A 15,606-nucleotide genomic window follows, 5' to 3' on the forward strand; every position below is an offset into this window, starting at 1 on the left:
GACTGCTCCCAGTAGGTGACTGGTTTTTGAGGGAAAGAGATTAGTCAGGGTGGGTGAATCATGCTGGACAAATTGGCCTCAGATGAGAGAAAAGAGAACAGTTCCTGGCCTGTTTTTCCACAGGATAACTGTAATTCTGGTGAACATCGCACCATGAAAAGCAGCTGAATTGAAAGACCTCATCTCACCTGATCATAGATGCATGAAAAAAGCACAAGACTGGTTAATACAAATATAGGTCTAAATGATAGGTGTGGAATGAAAAGACAAATACATATGGTTCTTTTTCTACCTTCTTTTGCTAACATCAAAGGTGGTTTTGCTTAAAAATATGTCTTGAGCATATGCTGAGTAAAAAACTCAGAGCTGGACTCCATGTTATCAGTAGTACCCTTAGCAGCAATATTCATTATTCCCAGCCATCGACCAAGTGTGCCGTGTGCTGGGCCAACACAGAATAAATCATTTCTAGGTTCCAGAAGGACACAGTTGGATTTATTACCTGCTTTGCCAAAAACAGAAGCCAGGTCTTCCATGATTTTCTTGTAAATGGAAGGATAAGAGAGTATGAAAACAAGGGTCCAAAATGCAGTCTAAACAGAGATGAAAGTAATTTAACTCAGGAATATGGGACAGAATTACATTATCTTTGTAGCAAATCACAAAGGCAGGTGAAAACATTTGCACTTTTTTGTATGTGCCTGTTGTAGTTGGGATGTACAGGGAGCTGTGCTTCCCGGGTAAATCCACATCTAAGGGCTCAGATCCTGGGAGATTATGTCTAGTCATCTGCTGTGTACTTATCTTTAGTGAACATTATATAGGTTTGGCTTTGAGCTTTGAAACACAGAATCCTTTTTTTAATTTCAAATAACTAGGTGTTAAAATGAATTACTAAATCATTGTGTTTGATTAGATTTAGCTGCATGAGTGGAAAAAATGAAATAGTAAATTCCTACTAATATTAGCAGAAATTAAGCTAAGTAATTTGCAGGGCATTGTCACAGTGAGTCACACTAAAATGGGCAGGAAAAGTTTTAATTAACAGAAAAACAAGCACTAGTATATCCCCTTTAGAAATAATTTGCTAACTGATTATGCAATGAAGTTGAAAATCAAGAAATTTAGGAAAGGAGAAAATCCTCTTAAGTAGAATGAAACCAGAAGGACTCGCAGCACTGCCAGGAGTCTCTCTCCTCTTGCTGGGCTAGTGGGAGATGCAGTCAGCACACAGATCTGGTCGCAGGCCATCTGTGCTGGTGAGGTATGAGAACTCTTACTGTTATTTCCCAAATATCCCCACGTGGATGCAGCCCTCCTGCAAAACAAATCTGGTAGCTTAGTTTTCTTCTACAGCACTTGGACAGTGTGGCTTCACCCCATGGGCTAAGGTGGGATAACTGAATTGTTTCAGATAAAAGGGTTTAACATGCTTGTAAAAAATCCCCTTGGAAGGTGCAAGGCCTTTTTTCATCATTCCAGTCACCAGAACAGTGGTTGTGACTATTCTGAGAAACAACGAAGTATCTGTATGTCTATTTACAGCTGAATATTACAGAAGTAAGTAATGATAGTGTTGTGGAAGGAATGTCAGTTATCCTGATAACAGCAGGCTATGCCTCTCACTTATACCAACATGTGAATCCACAGAAACCTCACTGAAATGGCTGAAATTCCTTTAGGGTAAATTGTAGTAATATCCAATCTAGAAAAAACATAGATATATCCACCAGCAGTAAATAAAAATAACTCACTATCATTTTTTTCTAAATCACATCTGCAACGGACGTAACTCTGCTGGAAAGAGCTTAATAGTCATGGTAAATAAAGGATGTTTTTGTTGCTATGGATTTTTCATCTGAGAAATTCCTATAAATGTCTTTGGTCAGCCTAAGCTGTGTTAGATATATAGGGCTTGTTAGCATGCATATATCTGTATCATTAATCCATCAACTCTGTTTCTAACATAGACAAAACTTAAGTGGCAGTAGAATCGAACTATTGCTTTTCTTCCCCTGAAGCAACGCTGGCATTTGTACAGCAGATCCCCCAAAGTGAGAGAGCCAAATTCACTCAAGGATTTACATATAGATGAAGTTACTCTATATTATGCTTTTGATATTCTTTACAATTGGTAACACCAGGCTATTTAAAATAGAGTCTCTACTATAATACAGCCACAGTACTTCAAAATAGAGTTAAATGCTCTTCACAGCTTAAGACTGTAATCTTAATAGCTATGAGACTTATGTTCCCAAAATGTTATGATAGGGGACATCATAATTAAGGAAAAACACAAGAAGAGCTTTTCTTGTCATTGCTTCTGTGACATTGCAGCCTGGGTATATTTGTAGTGATGCATGTGGGCGTGATAATCCCTTCTTTGGAATACATGCAGTGTGTGCGACCTCTGGTTCAAAGTCTTTGCTTCCCAAATACAGGCTTTTGAACAGGATAGAGAGAAGGTGTTTCTCTAGCTGATGTACTTACAGGGACAGTATTTGCTTGGGAAGCCCAGAGCATTAGGAGACCATAATTGGGAGCTAGGTGTTTTCCTTGCAAGTTATCCAGGAGATGTTGCAGTAGTGTCTGTTATAAATAAAAGATAATAATGTGTATTTCCAAAAATATATTAAAATCTAGTTTAGGGTAGGGCTTACTAGAATTCAAGGATATAATGTAAGACTAGTTTATCAAAGAGAAGTGATGTTAGTTATGGGGTTTTTGCAGTCACAAACTAGAGATGACAGCTGTTAAGAGAAAGTGAGACTCACTCCTAGGCAGAGGGCTGGAAGAAGTCACTGCACCACTACTCACACTGCCCTCCATTTTCTTAAAGTTTTTATGGGATTTGGTTCCCTCACTCTCCATTGTTGCTTGTATGTGGAAGAAAGAAAAAAAGAAATCTCTATTCTTTTTTAATTCCTGCTCTACTTCTCTACTTTAAAGAACCTGAAAATGGGACTGAACAAGTTGAATGAATGGAAATGAAGAAAATGTTCTCTCTGTTCCTGCCAAAAAGGTGCTTGTTATGAAGAGATGGTCTGACATATCAGTGAACTCCCTAGTTCCAGGTGTTTTGTTAGTGACCTAACCAATTACTTCAATGGCTTGCTATTCTTTGAAACTATAGCAACTGTGTAATGTTCTAGGATCAGCTTTTGTTTATAGTATTTCCTTAAATACAGGGCAACCATGCATTCAAGGCAAAGCTTCCTGTCTACTTTTCAGAAGGGAAAAGGCTGCCCTTGAATAAAAAATTACTGCTCTTTTTTCCAAATTCCCACCCAATCTAAGACACCAAGTTCGTGCCTCTTACTTCCTGCACCTTCTTACCTCCCACCATCCCCTCTCCAGCCCTCTCTTTCTTGCCATTATTCTGGTTTATTTTATGAAAGAAATTGTGGTATGTAAAGCCTTTAAAGTCTAAATAAAACCTGGTTTGTTTAATGATCTGTTCTATAATAATTTGGTAGTCAAAATTTCCAGGCCAGTCTGCCCTTGTGTTTGTCAGCCGTATAGACAGAATTCCTGCCATAGCTAAGGAGAATAACCAGGGGGACAGCTTATCACAGCTTTGACACAATCAATATTTAGGGTACTTGGCTTCCAATCCAGTAATCTGCTATTTTCTACTAGTCTGGCTGCTGGAGGATCTACTCACTCTACACCAGGGTTTAAAAATAGTACATGTAAGGTTTTGAAATTTCACAGCATGGTGCCCTCAGAGAAATAACTGAAGAGGTCTTTCTCTCACCTCTTTCAACTGCTTACTGCAACTGCGATACCAGAGGCTGGCGATGGGTCGTAGCTCTGAACCCTTGGCTTAAAATTCCCCAGAGGAAGATGCCAATTCTCAGAATTGTAGGAAATAAACTAAATTGAGGAGTAGGACTGAAAATAATGGGTCTGTCCTAATGTGGGTGATAGCAATACTGGACAATTAAAGTACAGCTATCAAAGCTAAAATATTTGGCTTATTTCTTCTAGTACTGAAATAATTCCTGCCCTCCATTCCTTCAGTCAGAATATACAACAACATCATCTTATTTCATAGCCTCGGATGTTTACCTTGGATGTAGTCTCTGAAGGGTTGGTCATTTCAGCATCTGACACTACTTTCTCAAATAATTTTAGAAGCCATTTTTTGGATTTAGACCAGTTCCTGTAAAGAAAAGCAACAAACAAGAAGCACTTAACTGAGGCAGCACAAACCAGTATTTCCTTTTCCATGAGAAGCACTCCTTGGTTTCTCTCCAAAAGCCCCTGGGCAGCAGTTGGTTGATGAATAGTCAAGTGTCAGTCTGACTGACAGTAGTGTTGACTGACATGAGGAACAGCACGTCTGGCACCTTCACCTTGGTCAGACTTCATCTTGCAGCCAGGACCTGTGACTGATTTTCACATCTCTTCCACTGCAGGTTTTCATTGTAACTTTGGACAATTGCTTAGGTCAATCTTTTCAAGAATGACCTCCCCTGAGAAAATAAAGGCCACATTTTTAGAGCATCCTTAATTCTTTCTGAAGGCTATTTTCAGGTGCTCAGGGTGCTGAAATAGCACTGACAGACTCCCTTCCTTGGCATTTGGTTGCCTCTACTCAAGGTCAGCTCTGCGACAGTGCAGCCACGTAACCTGGGATCAGTCAGCTGGGAAAACAGCTAAGGTGTTGGAAGGAGCAGAGAGATGCCTTGCTGGTGACCGCCTCAGCTTGGGACTCACATTTAGGCTCAGGCCTTTGCCCTTTGCCCAGTTCTGCTTCTCCCTGACAGGTCCAAGCTGGACCTTGCCCACCTAAGCAAGGTTGTTTCTGCTTTATGCCAGGAAAATGCATGAGGTGAGGTCAGAACTTTTTTGAAGCACCTAGCTGAAAGCCTGCCGGACCCGAGGGTGCACCATTGATAAAGACAGCACATCATCCTCCAGGGGAAATGTCTCTCTGTTGATATCCCAGCAAGCAAAACGCCTGTAATGCGTATACCACGTGCATCATCTCTGCTCTGTTACCTCAGGAAGCATTCGGGCATCTGAGAAGCGTATTCGAAGTCCTCATCGTACTTCTGAAAATGTTCTTCAAACTCCTTGATTTCACTCTGACTTGTTGGGCAGATGTCTTTCCCAAACAAAGTGTTCACCGCTGCTGGATACATGACATGCCTGCAAGGACAAGATCCCCATGAGTTACAGGCCATAGGGAAGCCGTTGCAGCAGTTTTAGGTCAGGACGTGGCATGTTGAATTGCCAACACTAGAAGTGCGGGACTGAAGCGTCATGCCGGTATGGAAGGGCTGGCACAAGGCTTATACCTCACTCACACCCTCACTGCAGATTTTAAGCAGAGGCTGGGAAATACACAGACCTCAGGCATGTGGCTGAACTTCATCAGCTAGCGTTTGGTCACTTGAGCAGTGGCAGAAAGGCTCTGGGCGCTGAGGTCCCCTTCTCCCCATTAACCACCCCTCTTATTTCAGGTTAGCCCATGTGGACCTTGCAGGCATTGCACAACCCCTTCTGCAGCCAGACACCCCAAGAAATCCTTCCTCCGGCAGCAGCTTTGCTGGACTGAACAATGCTTTTTTTGTTGTTTTCTTTTTACCTCACTCCTTCCCTATTTGCTCCTCTGTTACCCTTCAAACTCTGCTCTCGTTTCCCAGGCCTCTTCACCTGTACTCTCGGGCTCTGAGAAACCCTTATGCAGTCTTTGCTGGGTTCCAGCCGCTGCTCAACGCGTATTCCAGGCAACGGCTCTTTCACGTTCTTGCTTTTCTACAGATCATAAGGGAGGTGGAGCCACCTGCTGGCTCTGTGGATTTTATTTTGGGGCAGCTAAATAACAGGTATCCAGGGCATTACAGTCCAATTCTTCTATCCTGTGTTGTCTGGCAAAACCCTAAGAACAGATCACACTCAGCACAAATATACTGTGGATGACTCTTAGGGATTCTGTAGTTTATCAACTAGCCTATGACTTTTTTTTTAATTTTAGACAAATAGCAGCTGATTCGGATTTGATGACCAGTGTCCATGACAGCCATGGCAGTGGGAAGAACATCCTGTTCCCCAAAGCTGCTGCATCAGGGATGCAGTAGGGAGCCATGCATGCTTCATGCATGACTTGTACACCCATGCCACCATGGGCACCCATGCCATTTAGTGGCCCACAGTCTGTGCTGGTGCTAGTAGAGCACAGAAAAACAGGTCCATCCGTGCCCTCAGAAACTTGAGCCCAGGTAAAAGACCACGGATGGATTCAGACAGGGAAATAACAAGAAAACGTGAGCCAATATTAGCATACCAGGCAGTGGTGTAGCACGCTACCGATTTGATGACTGTCCATTTTTTCACAAGAAGCAGATGTGACTTTGATCGCAGAAGACAGGTGGGGGAACACCATGGGATGTGGGGGTTTGCACCCCATTATTGAGACCAGCGGGACTGAGGGCTGGGAGGTTTCAAAGACCCTTTCCCCCACATTTTTCCTCAGTTAATCCAAATTGCAGTAGTTGAAGTGACAGGTGCTCAGTGTTTTAGCTGCAGTAAAATGCTGTATCTTAGATGTATTATGCAGAAAAAAGTCAGCAAAAGACAATCTGGATGTGACGTCTTAGAAATAGGTCCAAACCAAAGGCAATATTCAACCTGTAGTCCTGATGGACAGGCAAGATACAGGTCTTGTCCCAGATGATCAGAAAGAAGGAGTTAAAAGCTCTGTTGTTGTCATGTGAAACTATCAGTAAAGGGATTTTTTTTTTTTTTTTTTTTCCTAATGAAGGATGAAATTCTGGCAGCAAAGTCAGTTGCAGAGGTCTTTAAGTTTTGGGCTAGGCTTGGCCCAAAACACACAGGCAAAGTCTTCATCCTGCTGAAGATCAAGCATTTTGTCTGTTCTTAAGTTCTTTATAAATGTGTAAAGGTTTTATGCCATCTTTTGGGAAACAGGGTTTGCTGGAAGATGCTGTGTCTTCTTTTTTCTTCCAAATAGGTAATATAGACGTTTCTCCTAGCTGGAAGAAAGACCTTTAGATGAAACCCTGCCCACTCTGTGAGCCACCTGAAACTGTGAAGCAGCAATGAATATCCTGACAAAGATTTTCTAAGACCTGAGAGTCTGAGTTCCACCTGCTTTACAGTTAACATCTCTGCTCCTATATAGGATACCCATGCATTACAGATGTGCTGCAAAACTCCCTTACCTTACCAGGTCACTGAGGTCACCTGTGCCCTCCATGCCCAGGTGTGCCATGTGCTCATTTAGTTCCTCACACAAAGTGCCCATGAACATGTGCAGATTAGAAGGACCCATTTTTCCCTTCATCATGCTGTAGAGGTTACCATGGTTCTGATAAAATGCTTCTGCAGGGACAGAAACTAAACAGAAAAATAAACAGAAATGTTTTGGAAAGTAGATGAAGTACATTTTCACTGAAAGATAGAGTGAAAATTTTTACACGTAACTTGTGACTCTAATTTAAATGCCTTAACCCTCATTTTCCTAGACTGAAATTCCCAGAAAGCTTTCTTCTAACCCTGTAAAGATTTTGGTGAGCCCCCTGCTTCTACCAGTCTGTGTAACATCTTCCTGTCTCATGAAGCTTCGGTGCCAGAATCAACAATGCAGAGTTTTCCCCCAGCTTCAGTGTGGATGTACAGAGATGTGCATGCACTCCACAAAACTGACTGAAATGAAAAATAAATTAATCCAAGAAAAACAGTTTGATTCTTCATGCTATAGTAGTACATCCTCTCAGTCACATCAGGAGAGGCTGAGAGAGCTGGGACTGTTCAGGCTGAAGAAGAGATGGCTCAGGGGGATCTTACCAGTGTGGATAAATATCTGGTGGCTGGAGTAAAGAAGATGAGGCCAGTCTTTTCTCTGGACAGGAGGCAATGGGCACAAATGGGAATACAAGAGATTCCACAGAGACATAGGAAAGTTTTTATTATGAGGATGGTCAAACACAGGAACAGGTTTCCCAGGGTGGTTGAGGAGTCTCCATCCTTGGAGATACTCAAAACCCAACTGGACACAGCCCTGAGCAACCTGCTGTCGCTGACATTGCTCTGAGCAGGGGCTTGGACTAGGTGATCTCCAGCAGTGCCTTCCAGCCACAGGGATTCTGTGATTTAATCTTTCTGCCAACTTGCTTCTCTCTCATCTCACAGTCCAAAATTGCCAAACTACTCAAAGAATTCTTGTCTGTGCGATTCCACGTGGATATAAGCACATAAGCTGACGGAGCATGCCACTGTGGATGGGATATATACCTCATCCCTTTCTAACAGGGTAACAACTAATTATTGCTACAAGCTGATTTTCAAATTAAGTGATAGGACAACATACTATTGCTCCAAACCTGGTACACATAGGTGGAGTGTCTAGCCGCAGAAAAGGACCTGATCTCAAACTGGAGTTGCCTGATGATAAAAGTAATAACAGTCCCTGGTTCAGAAACCTTTGATCCGTTGAGACTGAATCCAAATCACTTTGCAGGCTTACAGTGCTGGATCTTCACAAAGGAATTTAATTTCACCTTCATTTTGTAGTGTGGTCATGGGTCAAGATAAGCATTTCAAGCATGATCAAAAAGCCCATGGGCTTTGGATTGGGCTTTAATGTTCCTGGGTAACTAGATCTGATTTCCATTAAAAAAGAGCTAGGTCTCATTTACCTGCATTCTTGACAGCTGCTTGTACTGCCTGTTCAAAATTTAAGTCTTTAGATTTAAAAAATACTTCAGTTCCTTCTTCCTCAGTCACAAAAGTAAACCGTTTTCCCAGAGCGAATATTGTGAATATAGGCCCATGCTGGAACAGACAAAGATTTCATATTACTGTTTTGTTAACATGTTTGACGGGAGCCCCAACAGGACTTCAGTGCTGCTGTGAGGTCAGGAGGAGGGAGGACCTGGTCCTTCCTGCTCTCTGTACACCTTGGCTCAGAAGTGCACAAAGGTGAACATGAATCAGACCCAAATTTGTAGACTTACAGACCAGAAGGGAACATCACAGGGGCCTGTCTGACCTCCTGCAGAGTGGAAGAGATTCCTTCTCCGAGATTAACATTTTATACTTGAATTACATTACAGTTCAAACAATACAACCTACCTGGATTTAAAGAACTCAAGTGATGGATTATCTACTGCATCTCTTGGCTGCCATAGCACAGTACCCACATTGCAAAAATCCATAATCCTACCTATTTCAACCTACATCTTTTTGACAAGAAGTTCCCACTCCTGCATCTTTTTACTGTTGTTTTTTTTCTTTCCTTTTCTTTTCTAGTTTAAAGGTTCTGCTCATACCAACAATTTCTTTCTTGTACAGGTGTTTGAAGATTAATATCAAAATAGCTAACAAGCTTTTAGCAGAATAGGTGGAATTTATTGAGACTTGTGTTCAGGGAAGGTTTTTGATGCATAAATCATTATTTCATTTTCCCTTAATCTAATATCCTAGAGCCCTCTCAAAACTTTCATCAGTAAGTATTCACTTCTGAATTCCTACATGTCATGGTTTAACCTTAGCCAGCAACTAAGTACCATGCAGCCACTCGCTCACTCCTCCAACCTGCAGTGGGATGGGAGGAGAATTGGAAAAAAAGAAGTAAAACTCATGGGTCAAGATAAGAACAATTTAATAATAAAAATAAATAAATAAATAAATAAATAAATAATGAAAAGGAAGATTACAAAAAGAGAGAGAAATAAAACCCAGGAAAAGACAAGTGATACACAATGCAGTTGCTCACCACCTGCTGACCGATGTCCAGCTAGTTCCCAAGCAGTGATCCACCCCTCCTGGCCAGCTCCCTGTATTTTATATACTGAGCATGACGTTCTGTGGTATGGAATATTCCTTTGGTTGGTTCAGGTCAGCTGTCCTGGCCACGCTCCCTCCCAGCTTCTTGTGCGTCTGCTCACTTGCAGAGCACGGGAAACTGAAAAATCCTTACCTTAGGATAAGCGCTACTTAGCAACAACTAAAACATCAGTGTGTTATCAATGTTATTCTCATACTAAATCCAAAATACAGCACTGTACCAGCTACTAGGAAGAAAACTAACTCTATCTTAGCTGAAACCAGGACACTACATTATGAAAAAGATCACTGATATTTGTAGAGACTCTAAACGAGCAAACAAGTATGCAACATCTACTGGCTGTCAGATGTAGGTATAAAAAATTGAAATTAGGAAATGAAGCACCTTTAGCATCTTCTTACTCAAGGCAATTTCTGCTCACAAGCAAAAGCCTTAGAAATCAAAAGCCCAGCATTTAGATTTATATGCACACCATAAGTTGTTGTACATATGGAAAGGTTTAAGGCTTTCATAAAGTCTCTAGACACATCAAGGAACTTGATTTTCTTTTTCAGGATACATTGCTGACAAGGGTGAGAAAAGTTTTCTGTTGATCTGTTTGGAATTTTGAAAAGCCTTGAATCCACCTTGCTCACATGGTTTATGCCATTGACTTTAACCATTTCTTTTGTTGTCTGGGTCTGTATTGTAAAGCCTGCTTCATCAAAAGCTCTTTCAAGCCGAGGAAAAGATTCCTCTTGACATCAATTGAATTTTGATTGTGTCCTTCAACTGTAAATTATTAAAGAAAGAATTACGGCTTAAACTCTCTGGGTGATAATAAATAAAATATTGTTTTAATACAGCTGAATTGCTAAGGTTGCTTTTTTATGGATAACAGCATGTCCTCATCATCAGGCTGGATAAAAATCAGTGAATTTGTACTGTGTTTGTTTTTAAATTAGATTTTTTAAATTTTAAATTAACATTACAATGTGCTTAAACCAATTTAAAAATAAAATTAAATTTGGACTAATAGCAACCTGCAATAACACGTAATTATTCAATTAAGGTCACATTCAATTAAAGATTGGAACACTTTATTTTAGATGATTACATGTGAGCAAGATGCCTAAGCTCCCATTATAGACAATAGAGATCGAGTCTATGCAGTCAGGGGAGCCTAAAAACCGATTCATCTGACCAGCTACTGCATACCTCTGTTTTTGAAACTGAGCTGAACTGCCCTTAGACTCCACTGATAAGACTGACTGGTTTCATTTTTAGCTAGTTTTTGCAAGTAGTGGACTGTGCAATCCTTCAGTATTGAACACTTGAAGCTGAATATATTGCATCAGTAGCAGGTGATATCATCACTGAATGAAAACAGGAAAGTGGGGTTTATGCTAGTTTGTATTAGCTGCCTAGAAATTAAACATCTAATCTCAATTAATCATGTCGGCTCTATCTACCAGACAAGACATAAAGAAAGGAAGGCGTGTCCAGGGGGTAAATCCTCACACCCATCTTTCTTTGGTAAGTTTTTCAGGATGGAAAAAGTTGCCTGCCAAGCATGCCTGTGTCTCTCGAATGTTGAGGGACACTAGCTGGTACTCGGAAATCTCACCTAACTTTAGGCATCCAAATAATTAGTCTCCTGGTCCCAGCACCTGGCACAGGGCTTTCCACATTATCTGAAACCAAGATTAACACGTAGCCAGACTGCAAAAGCAAAACAGCAGAGGTGCTGGGTCCAGACAGGATGATCACAGCACAGAGATCATGCCTGGATCAGATCCACAGCTTAGCACCATTACTGGTACAAAGCCAATCCTTCACCAGCTAAATGCTCCTGATGTCACAAAATGCGACAGGAAAGGGGCAAACTTAATGCCGAAGTTTCCCCTCACTTTTCCCCTTGCAGGCAGCCAGCCTGAGCACTCACCCACGAGCAGGCATGCCACCACAGCCATTACCTTGCTTCTAGCTTGTTCTATAAACTCCAGAGGAGCCTTCCCGAACTGAAACGCAGCTCCAAACCAAGGGATCCAGCTCCTGATGCAAGGAGGGGAGCTCGGGTTTCTCAGCTGAAACAAAACAGCCTTGACAATAAGAAGTCCCAGGACCGCTGCCAAGAGGAAAGCAAGAGCCATTTTGCCTCTTCGCTGCCTGCCGCAGCGGCTGCTCCGCCTGACACAGCACCCAGCACGGCTGTGCTGGCCTGGATTACCCAAGTCAATGAATACGGCCTCCTCTATCAGTCCTGCCAGCTGATCACTGCCAAGGAGACAAGCTGTCAAAGCACCAAGCAGTCCGGGGGGCAAGCCCTTGTTTTGGAAAAAGCAGAGCCAACCCTCCTCTGCTCTGTGAGTGCCAACTCCACTGCTTGCAAAACTTAGATGTTGCTGTGACAAATCCTTGAACTTTGCACCAGCTGCTGGAAGGCTACCCAAGCAGCCAGGGATGCAGCCAGGCACACCGTGGCAAAGTAGTGCATCGCTTTCTTCAGTTAAAAAAATTATTTTTTGGCAATATCAAGATTATAAAGCAGAGAGGCTGTGATTTGCAGACATACAGCTTTCAGCAAGGCAGATGGCAAGAAAATTCTGCAGGCATCACCTGAAGCAGTAAGCCTTGTGAAAGGTATCTCTCACCTGTCTGAGATCATCTCGTTAAAGGCTAGATGTGTGTCCAGTGTCTGAGGAGCAGAGAAAGGCTTCGGAGGTTGCACTGACAATTCAAAACCTGCTGGTGGCCCCTATAATATCACTGCAATGTCAGAAGACAAGATTTCAGAGAGGTCAGATTGGTTTCTTTGCATGAGTGAAGTGGCACACCAAAAATATGTACAGAATTCATTAAGTATAAAAAAACCTAGGAAGTGCTCTCACAGCCTACCCCTGCACACCCTCAGCAACTCTGAAGACAATGCAAAACCAGAAGGAGTAGTTGATAGACCAGATGGGTGTGCTGCCATTCAAAGGAACCTCGACAGGCTGGAGAAATGGGCAAACAGGGACTTATCATAGAATACCAGGCTGGAAGGGACCTTAAGGATCATCTGGTCCAATCTTCCTTGGCAAAAAAGTGACATCATGAAGTTCAGCAAAGGAAACTGCCAAGTCCTCCCCCTGGGTAGGAAGAACCCCATGTACCAGTACAGACTGGGGGCCACCTGGGGGGAAAGCAGCTTTGCAGATCTGGGGGTCTTGGTGGACACCATGTTGAACACGAGTCAGAAACGTGCCTTTGCACTCACTAGCACCCTGGGCTGCATTAGGAAGAGTGTGACCAGCAGGACAAGGGAGGTGATCCTCCTCATCTGCTCAGTGCTGGAGAGATCCATCCAGAGTGCTGAGTCCGGTTGTAGGCTTCCCAGTGCAACAGAGGCATGGACAGACTGGAGTGAGCCAGTGAAGTGCCAAGAAGTTCATAAATGGGCTGGAGCATCTCTCTTATGAAGAAAGGCTGAGAGACCTGGGACTGTTCAGCTTGGAGAAGAGAAGGTTCAGGAGATCTTAGCTGTGTGTATGAACACCTGAAGGCAAGGTGCAAAGAGGATGGAGCCAGGCTCTTTTCAGTGGTGCCCAGTGAAAGAGCAAGAGGCAGTGGGCACAAACAAATACAGAAAATTCCACTTCAAATTATTTTTTTATCATGATGGTGGTCAGACAGTGGAACAGGTTGCATGGAGAGGCTGGGGAGTCCTGGGAGACATTCAGAACCCAGCTGGACACAGCCCTGAGAGCCTGCTCTAGGTGACCCTGCTTTGAGCAGGGTATTGGACTAGCCAGTCTCCAGGTCCCTTCCAGCCTCAGCTGGGTTTTTTTTGTGATTTTGTCTTCTTTTGCTCTGGCTCTTTGTCCAAATGTCTTCTTCTGCTAAGTGCCCAGGACCTGATCCTCAGGCCCAGATTCCTTGGTTGAACAAGCCCTGCTCAGCCTTTCTAGCTCTTCATCTGTTTGCTCCATAGACAAGCATCCAGCTGTACATCACATCTTACATGTCTCCCTTTACTCAAATACCACCTTCACACCTGTGTTTCCTTTTTCATCAGTCTCAGCCTCTCTGGCTCTGCCCCCAAAACTGTTTCCCCATGTCCTTCCTCCTGAACCCTACCTAGTTCTCTCCCATTCTCTTTGTACCTGTGCTCCCAGATCTCACCAGAATAAAACCACGCTGGTGCCTGAGTAAGAGATAGACCTGAACTGTGCTTGAACTTGTCCTCATGTATATTTTTATAAAATGTCAATAAGTACTAACCCAGAAGCCTTACCCACTCACTAGCTTTATGTGTTTTACTAGGAGAAGGTTATAGTTCTTTGCTACTATATTTTGTAAGACCGTAGCATGGGAACACCACACTGTTTGTATGGTGCACAATTTGTACATCAGTTTGTACAAACATGATTATTCTATTAAAAGTGTCTCCCTTCCTATACAGGAATAGCTGCACAGACAGGAACCTTTGTACCTGTGAACAGACAGTACAGTAAAAGTAGCACAGCAGAAACACACCTGATGGTAGGAGGTTAAGAGCTGTGAAAAACAGTTCTGTGGCCTTCATTAAACAGTCATGCTGAAATACATTGGGATGTTATCTATGCTGGTCATAGGTGCAGAAGCCCAAATGTGTGAACTGTGACAAGTAGGATGTGGATCTCCATTTCACAAACTGTCTGGAAGAAACAGAGAAATCACTTTTAACTGTGATATTACTACACTTCTGTGTTTAGCTATCACAGCCATTTGTATGTGTATTTCCTGGTTTTATTCTACCCATTAAATTCTTTCTTTTCCTACAAAGGGTTAAAGTGATAAGAGAGCTAAAGGCCTTGTAATATTGGAGTATACTTTCATTACACACACAGCCTGATTAGTGAGTTTAACGTGATCTATGTATACGGGTACGACAAGCCCTTAAGCCTCTGTGAGGAAGGCCTTTTGTGTTTGGTTTGGACATTGTTTGTTTAGCTTCTGCTTCTGGGGCACAATTTGGTGAAGGACACAAGACACTACTGAAAGGCACTACGGGGAGGAGGACACAATCAGTATGATGGTGTGATAGTCTTTCCTCAGACTAGGTCCTAGTCCTGGGCAGATAACAGTTAATGGTCTTTCCAATGTAAACTAACACAGTCACCACTGAGGAAAGCAGGTGAGAGGACCGGGGCAGTTTGGCTGCCTCTCTCTGGCAGCACACAGCCCTCCCAGACCCTTGCTGCTGTGTTTCCACCGCATCTGAAGTCCACACTCCCTCCCTGCATATGCAGCCTTTGATCAAACTGGCTTTGGACAGAAACCAGAAAATGCTGTCTCACTGAAAACTGAAATAAATAAATAGGAAGGGTCCTCTCTGCTGGAGCTGTGTCCCTCAGGATCCGGGGATATATAAACTCCAGCTGTTTGATTGACCCCCGTGAGCACTAGCCCTTCTCTGCTCCACAAATGACAGAGCTGTCCACACAAGCGTCCGTCTCCAGGTCAGGGTCATTTCAAAGATCCTGTGGGAAGAGAAAATTCTTCCTCACTGCCATCCTCAAATCAGTCTGGTTTAAAAAAGAACTTATTTCCCCCAACTAAAAATGACCACGGAGCTGCTCTCTCCATAGGATGCCGCAGTGTTATGGGGTTTATTTTCAGGAGGGATCTAGTTGTTGTTTTCCACCCCCTAAAGCATGGTTATAGAGAAGACAGAGTGAGACTGTCCCCAGAGGTGTACATCTAAGGGATGAGAGGCAACGGACATAAGATGCAATGTGGGAAATTCTGACCAAATATAAGGAAAAAATGTTCACAAAGCGGTT

General features: G+C 42.8%; 1 protein-coding gene across 9 annotated transcripts in view; it reads right to left on the reverse strand.

Moving 5' to 3' along the window:
* Nucleotides 1-15,606, reverse strand: part of CYP39A1 (cytochrome P450 family 39 subfamily A member 1) — a 28,291-nt gene that overhangs the window by 10,414 nt on the left and 2,271 nt on the right. The window contains exons 1-7 of one of the 9 annotated variants that reach the window (XM_069805626.1): nucleotides 11,776-12,149; nucleotides 8,670-8,805; nucleotides 7,194-7,368; nucleotides 5,008-5,157; nucleotides 4,072-4,165; nucleotides 2,491-2,589; nucleotides 503-593 (exon numbers count right to left, since the gene is read on the reverse strand). In XM_069805626.1, the coding sequence (XP_069661727.1) occupies nucleotides 503-593; nucleotides 2,491-2,589; nucleotides 4,072-4,165; nucleotides 5,008-5,157; nucleotides 7,194-7,368; nucleotides 8,670-8,805; nucleotides 11,776-11,952 (922 nt within the window). In that variant the 5' untranslated portion in view covers nucleotides 11,953-12,149. Of the gene's footprint in view, nucleotides 1-502; nucleotides 594-2,490; nucleotides 2,590-4,071; nucleotides 4,166-5,007; nucleotides 5,158-6,295; nucleotides 6,650-7,193; nucleotides 7,369-8,669; nucleotides 8,806-11,775; nucleotides 12,157-15,606 lie in introns of those variants that run through there. The other 8 variants (XM_069805623.1, XM_069805622.1, XM_069805627.1 and 5 more) reach the window with 8 other exon arrangements.

This window comes from Haliaeetus albicilla, chromosome 18 (assembly GCF_947461875.1).
Source record: "Haliaeetus albicilla chromosome 18, bHalAlb1.1, whole genome shotgun sequence".
In the NCBI taxonomy this organism is placed as follows: domain Eukaryota; kingdom Metazoa; phylum Chordata; class Aves; order Accipitriformes; family Accipitridae; genus Haliaeetus; species Haliaeetus albicilla.